Source organism: Fundulus heteroclitus, unplaced genomic scaffold (assembly GCF_011125445.2).
Source record: "Fundulus heteroclitus isolate FHET01 unplaced genomic scaffold, MU-UCD_Fhet_4.1 scaffold_104, whole genome shotgun sequence".
NCBI classification, from domain to species: domain Eukaryota; kingdom Metazoa; phylum Chordata; class Actinopteri; order Cyprinodontiformes; family Fundulidae; genus Fundulus; species Fundulus heteroclitus.
The window spans coordinates 650,985-658,624 of NW_023396508.1; the positions used below are offsets into that span (position 1 = coordinate 650,985).

General features: G+C 42.2%; 1 protein-coding gene across 1 annotated transcript; it reads left to right on the top strand.

Annotated features, from left to right (window-relative positions):
* The first annotated feature begins 4,558 nt into the window (after window positions 1-4,558).
* On the top strand, window positions 4,559-6,746 carry LOC118558170. Its single transcript, XM_036128625.1, has 3 exons — window positions 4,559-4,959; window positions 5,770-6,593; window positions 6,692-6,746. Exons 1-3 carry the CDS (start codon window positions 4,621-4,623, stop codon window positions 6,744-6,746), a joined length of 1,218 nt encoding a protein of 405 aa, XP_035984518.1. The 5' UTR covers window positions 4,559-4,620.
* The last annotated feature ends 894 nt before the right edge of the window (window positions 6,747-7,640 follow it).

A 7,640-nucleotide genomic window follows, 5' to 3' on the forward strand; every position in this document is an offset into this window, starting at 1 on the left:
TTCCCCCCTCTTCCTGTCAGCTCACTGTCAATAAAACGTGTGCCACTAGAGCCGCAAACACATTATTATTTTTTTTTTTTTCCTGCATCGCTATCATCAGCGTCACGGGTTAGCTTCGGTGTGAGTGGTTGAAATAGCACGTCAATAAAGATGACAGACAAGTGGCTTATCCAATCATATGCAAGAATTTTTGATAAGGCCCAGCCTTCTGTAAAGGCAATTCCTATGGCAGTGTCCCAGATGTATGTGAGTGGAGCTAGGCGGAGCGACATACAGCTGGCTTTTGTCAGGTTAAGAAGTCGTGTAACAAAGGTCCAAATGTTTGCAGTTAACCTAAATCTCAGAAAACTGCTTCTAGGACGAATGCCTCCTCATGTGAAGCTCTTGCTCATGTCTGTTTCTACTCCGGCCACAGCATTTCAAATAAGGTGATATTTGGACTTTAAGTCGGCCACTATAGCACCAAATTTGGATAATATATTGGTATGCAGTGGAGTTTGTGATGCACTCAGTGACTGCAAGGTGTGCAGTTCTGCAAACAAAGTCCAACTCATCATTGTGCTTGGCTGTCAATTATGTATTTTTACTTCTTTTTTTTTAACATGATGCTGGTCATGATGGTTAAACTGTTTTGTCATTGTTCCCCTCGATCCAAAGGAATTTATTCCAAAAGTGTTGAACTTCAATCAGAAGCTAATTTACAAACCCTTTTTGCTGCAATGTTATATTTAACATGAAGAGACCTTCTTCTAAGACAGTGGTTTCCAAACTTTTTTAGCCGCTGTTGCTAGATATAAGTACCGGCCTGCTGCTGCATATCTTTTTAGGCCCATCTAACCCCGGTTCCAGATTTGGCAGTAAATGAGGAATACGTTGATCAGAGGTAGAACATTGGAATGTGCATATTTAATTTATTAGGAATTAAATATGGAAACAGAGTATTACTGTCATGTTTGTTTACCGGTGTACTCAGGACGCGCACACGGGACTGAAGGTTTTTAAAGAGTTTTGTTACAAGAGGTTGCTGGATGGTGGGTAATGAAGTCCGGAGGGTCAGGGTTGCAAAGGATCAGAGATGTAAGTGACGATAGGAGCTGACGGCCCAGAGCTAGAGTCCATAAAGACCAAACTGGCCAGGAAGCACAGTGGTCCGGGTAGCAGTTTTCAGGAGACACTATGGCTCAGAGCAGCGTATCTCCTGGGCGGCTAGTCAGGTTAGCAGATCTCTAGACACCTGCACACAGAGCAGAAACTTCTCCAGGGAAACACAGGGGTAACAGTCCTTAGAGTGACTGGCTGGACTAACCTTTACACGAGAGGAACAAATCTTCAAAGGCAAACCAAGGACTGGCATGGAGAGGTGGTGACTGAAGTCGGACCGGTACAAGAGTGAGACAGAGGGAGGCTTAAATAGGGAGACTAGGAGGTGAAATGCATCTGACTGATTACCAACAGGTGTGACTAATGGCTGTGGGAGGGAGAGCTGGGTGAACTACAAAACAAGAAAGAAGCCAAACAACTTAAACCATGACAATTACATTACCATTTGTAGTATTCATTATAAGCTGCTCTCATGGCGATGCAGGATTCTGTCTAACTTTCACAACTCTGAACACATTTTTTTAAGGGTGAGACCCTCCCATGTTTTTTTAGGAGGAGGGGGGATCTGTTCGAACAAAGGAACTGTCCTTTTCTGACCTACCCCCTCCTGCAATAAAACTAAAGCTGAATGTTATCTTACCTGGCAACAGAGGGGAAACATACCTGGGGGGTTTGTTATTTCTACATACAACTGCCTGACTAAGATATTTTCCTCAACACCACGTATCCCCTTCTGTGTCCTAACCGGGTTGATGCAACCCCAGTCCCCCACATCTTCAAAAGAAAAATATGCAACAAGCTTTTCTATAGCCATATTAAAGGCGGCATGTTAAATCATGCTCAAATGACCAGAACACACATAAAATACAAAAAATATATTACAAAAATTGCAGTTGCAGTAACAATAACAATAACACAACCATCATAACAATGGTTATGGAAATAAAAATAATTAAATTGTAATAAAGTTACACAGAACATCCACAACAGGTTCCTGGGTTTTTTTAGGTGCATCGGTGGCAAGAAAGAGACACTCAGATCGGTCAAATGTCTCTGAATCAGAGACCATCCAGGTGGATTTACAGACTAAACTGTGATGTGTGTTCTCTATGAGGTAAGATCACTGTCAAAAGAAACTTGTACATAAAAGGACATTTGTGTGCATGGTAGTCAGAAGTTGTGCATAACAAACATTTGTAAACTCATAATTGAAATCTCATGCAAAAGATACAACATACAATTTAAATAGTAACTTCAATAACTAATATATACAAATTTCAAGTTTAAATTTGGGCTTTACTCTTCATGAACACAAACAGCAGCGGCTGCTTGAGAATACAGATTTTTTCTTTGAGAATACGAATTCACAACAGTGGTCTGACTTCACAGTTTCCAAGGCTGGTTAATCGAGCACAGAGTGTGAAGATAGGAGCCGCGCATGCGTACCATACAAGTACGGACTCTTTAGCATTTCTTTAACATTCAAAACTATACACTACACCATCATATCTTATTGAAAACATTTTTAAAACAATATTTTTAATATAAAAAAGCCTAAAAAATATTTTAAACAATTACAAAGCTGTGAGTATAAAACCAGCAATAGTGGGAATGTCTTTGTTGGGAGTTGTACTGGTTGTAGTTGTAGAGGCGATTAAATCTTTTTAAAAAAATCAGCACTTTGTAGAAACAAAATGAGCAGTATGAGCAATATTGCTGTTGCTTTGGTTGTTGGTCAGCTTTACCAGCAGGCTGAAGAGGAGGTGGAGCAATTAAGGAGGCAAATCCGGGCAAGGAGAAGATTGATGCGGCAGGGGAGTCTCGGAAGGCAGGCTTTGCTAGCCCATCTGTGCCAACTAGTTGGCATTTTAAGATTGACAGCCTATTTCCTTCTTTTATCTTTAAAAAAAACATTGGTATTAAACATGTGATCACATTAAAATTGTGACTATTTCTCTATAAATAATTAAAATGAAAACACAATTTTAATATATTAGTAGTGGTCAAAATACCAGAGAAGGGAAGTCATTTGTTACATTTACTATACTTGACTAGTTTTACAACACTATACATTTTACTTTTCCTTTCTTGAGAACTACGTATATTAATCTGCATGTTAACCAGGTACAGTTTTATGGTGTGAAAAGGTGAGAATTGAAAAAACAATTATGGTAACATTTGGCATTTTTTATTTATAGGAGGAAACAGAAACAAAATATGTGAGGATAAACACCTCTGTGCCAATCCTCCAATTTTTTTTTTTTAATAAAGGGGACCTGAAACCAGCCGTCAGGCTAAACAGGCCCTCCATCGTCCTCCTTCAGCTGCTGCCAATCCAGAAGGCCCATGGATGGCCACTGGCTGACCTGCATTGCATCCTATACCATAACTATGCAGACGACACACAGCTGTACATCACCATGTCACCAGGTGACTATGGACCAGTTCAAGCACTGAGTAAATGCCTAGAAGAAATCAATATGTGGATGTGCCAAAATTTTCTTCAGTTGAATAAAAACAAAACATTTGCCCAACATTTGGACCAATAGAGGAGAGATCAAAAGTTAGCACACAGCTCCAGCTGCTTCAGCTAAAAACCACCAATCAGGCCCGAAATCTGGGAGTAGTGATGGACTCAGACCTGAACCTCCAAAAGCACCTAAAGACAGTTACAACGTCGGCTTTCTATCACCTGAAGAACATTTCTAGGATTAAAGGACTGATGTCTCAGCAGGATCTGGAAAAACTAATCCATGCGTTTATTTTTAGTCGAATAGATTACTTCAACAGTGTTTTTACAGGTCTGCCTAAAAAGTGGATCAGACAGCTGCAGCTGATCCAGAACGCTGCTGCCCGCGTCCTCACTAAGACTAAGAAAGTAGAGCACATAACCCCAGTTCTAAAGTCATTACACTGGCTCCCTGTATCTCAGAGAATAGACTTTAAAATACTTCTGTTAGTCTATAAATCCCTAAATGGCTTAGCACCTAAATACATCACAGACTTGTTATCGGTGTATCAACCATCCAGACCACTAAGGTCTTCTGGCTCCAGCCTACTCTGCATACCTAGAACCAGAACTAAACAAGGAGAAGCATCATTTAGTTCCTATGCTCCGCTTATCTGGAACAAACTTCCAGAAAATTGTAAAGGTGCGGAAAGCCTGAGTTCCTTTAAATCAAGATTAAAAACACATTTGTTTAGGATTGCCTTCAACTGTTCTAGTTAACTGAATCACCACTTCTTTGTTCTAATTTCTATCTACATTTTATTCCTACTTGCTTTTATTCTGTTTTAATTTGCTATATTTTAATCATGTAAAGCACTTTGCATTGTCCCTGTACTGAATTGTGCTATATAAATAAATTTGCCTTGCCTTGCCTATAGGGAAACAGCTTGCCAGTAAGATCTCTTACCGTCTTGTCCTTAAATAGAGCCAACAATGACACACAATAGACCCCTTGCAACCACGTGACTCCGTTACCCAGAACCCCTTGCGTGGCGGCCATATTGGTTGGCATGCCATCGTCTACACAACGCGCCAACATGCAATCAAAGTCTTACGTGGATGAGTTACAGCCTTCTGATAAGGCAGCTTACTTCACTAAATGTGCAAGGATTGGTAATGCGGACCCTTTGGCTCTTCCTATTAAGGATTTTTCTACCAATCCCGATGATTGGCCATCAGTTTGCTACGCGGATCTGGTGAACTACCTTGTGTTGTCACCCACCCCAACGTACAGTGGCGATCAGATGAAGGCCTACAAGAGTTTGGAAGCGCACAAACAGTTCACTGCCGGATGGATACGTGAACTGTCTGTTTGTTACCTGAATGATGTAGCAGTTGTCCGTGGAAGGGTAAGTCTAATGTTGTTTATTCTCATAACTTAGCCGGGCGTACACTGTACGAGTTTTTGCCCTTTTCGGGCCGATTCTTCAGTCGTTTTTTTTAATCGGGCCGTAGAGGGGGGAGGAGGGGCGATTGGGTTGTCACGACTACCTCCCGAACAGGAATCGGACGGTCGGTTGAAAATCAAACATGTTTCAGTCGACCGTCGTGAGGTTTTCGCGAGCGCATCCTGTTGTTCAAGCTGGAGCGCCCTCCCTCCTCTCCATCCCCGGCAAGAGAGGGAGGGGAGCGGGCGTCCCCGAAGCGACCTCTGCCCGGCCCGGTCCTAGGACCCGCGGGGCCCGGACATCGGCTCGCAGGGGGGGGGGGGTGTAGGGAAGGGCGAGCGTTCCGGTCAGTGTGACGCGCTGGCCGTCTTTTTCCATACGGGGGTGCGGGCCGGGCGGTCTGCCGTGCCGCGCGTCTCGTCTTTCCTCTCTCCCCTCCGTTCCCCCTGACGCCCGGTGCCTCCCGTGGGCTTGGTCCCTGTCACCCACGCCGAGCGTTGCGCCGTACACAGATCGTGAGCGGTGATCTTTTAAACCCTGCGGTTCCGTAGCTGTATATAAGTACCACGACTGAAAAACTCTTACAGTGTATGCCCGGCTTGGTGCAGTCTGATCTTATCAACTATGATACTTGGTAGTAAAATGTAAGACAAGCAGTTTTCTTTCAGTTTATTCTCAAATAAAATCGAGTCAATTTTTTATCTTATATGAAGCTGCATTTTCCTTATTCTAATTTCCATGACACTAAAATACATTTTATCATTTTTACAGGTTATGCATTCTCAGAGTGTCAGAGCCACCCCTACACGCACCTGGATCCTGGCTGAGAAGGAAGGTGCGATCATATCTGCTAACTGTGATTGCAAGGCTGGCCTCGCTTCAACCTGCACCCATGTCGGTGCTCTACTCTTCAAGCTAGATGCTGCATCACGGATAAGAGAGAGGAAAACAGTGACGTCTGAGAAGGCTTGCTGGATGCTCCCCCCTGCCATGCATGACTTTTCATCTCTTAGCGCTGAGGTGTCTGCTGTAGACTTCCAGTCGTCTAGGAGAAAGCGCTTGAAGTTGGATGAAGTAATAGACAACTCCCCTTCTCCACTCATGACGTCCACTCCCAAACCTGCACCACCCGGTAATCCAAAGCGAACTGTTCTGTCACCAAGTCGACAGGAGGCTTTCTGGAAAGCACTCAGTGTGCATGAGCCAAGAGCCAGTGCCCTCGCCATCCAGCCGAATTATCAACAACCATTCATGCCTCGCTCCACTCTACCTGAATTCCCATTGCCCCTTCTGCAGCTACGCGAGGAACGCTTCTTGGGAATGCAGCACCAAGAACTTACAGAGTATTGCAGTGAACTTGAAATAGCAGTTACTGCTGAGCAGGCCACTGCAGTGGAGGAAGCTACCCAGGACCAGGCAAACTCGAAGCTGTGGTACACATTTCGTGCTGGTCGCCTCACAGCGTCAAAGATGAAGGCCATATACAGAACTTGTGTGGATAAACCAGCACCGAGCCTCATCAAGGCTGTATGTTACCCGGAGCAGTGCAAGGTTAAAAGTGCAGCCACTGCCCATGGAATCAAATATGAAAAACAGTCTCTAGAAGACTATGTCAAAATCATATCTGCTAGTCATCAAGATGTTCAGTGCTACAAGTCTGGACTTAGACTTAACCCTGTCTATCCTGAACTAGGTGCGTCACCGGACAGTATGGTAAAGTGTGGCTGCTGTGGAACTGGTGTGGTTGAGGTCAAGTGTCCTTTTACCATACCATCTCCACAGCAGCATGACTGTTTTCAAACAGACTCATCAGGATCACTTGTGATGAAGAAAGACCATGAGTACTACTATCAAGTACAATCTCAGATTTATGTATGTGGAGTAGACTATGCAGACCTTGTTGTATGGGTACACGGTACCATGGTTATAGTACGCATATTTCCAGACAAAAACTTCTGGTCTGATGTTTATCCAACAGCCCAAAATTTTTTCCGAAAAGTGGCTTTACCGGAAGTTTGTGGTGCGTATTTTTCTAGAAGACAAAATAAATGTTTTTTCTCCTACCAATTAAAACAGATATGAAATGTAGTTTTCTTAGCATTTTGAGTATACATTTTTGTGTTTAGTAAATCATATTTGTGAGTATTACAGGGTTCGTAGTGGTCTTTGAATTTGCAAGGAATGCATGTATATGCATTTTTAATTGAGTGTGAAATTTTAATAATAGATTCACATGTCTTTGGGCTGCTAAGTTTTAAGTTCTTATAATAAGTTGCATCTTGTGTTTATATTTAATGGAATATCCCTGTAATCATACTCCATGAAAGGTCAGAAAAACCCTGTCAATATATCTTTTGTTGTGTTTCATGTGTATATCAATAGAATGTGTGTGTGTTTGTATGTGCAATGTTTAATAAAATTACATACATCACATTAATGCATATCTGTTTTATGATCAGTTAAGTTAAAAAGGACATATGTACTGTATAATAATGTAGGAATATTACCATTTTATCTTATTGCCAAAAGTTGGTTTCACTGTTGTTTCGCAAATTATTGGTAACTGATTGAAGATCAACTAAAGATTGCAATGTGATTTTTAAAAATGTTTCTTTATATCAATATATATATATAATATCAAT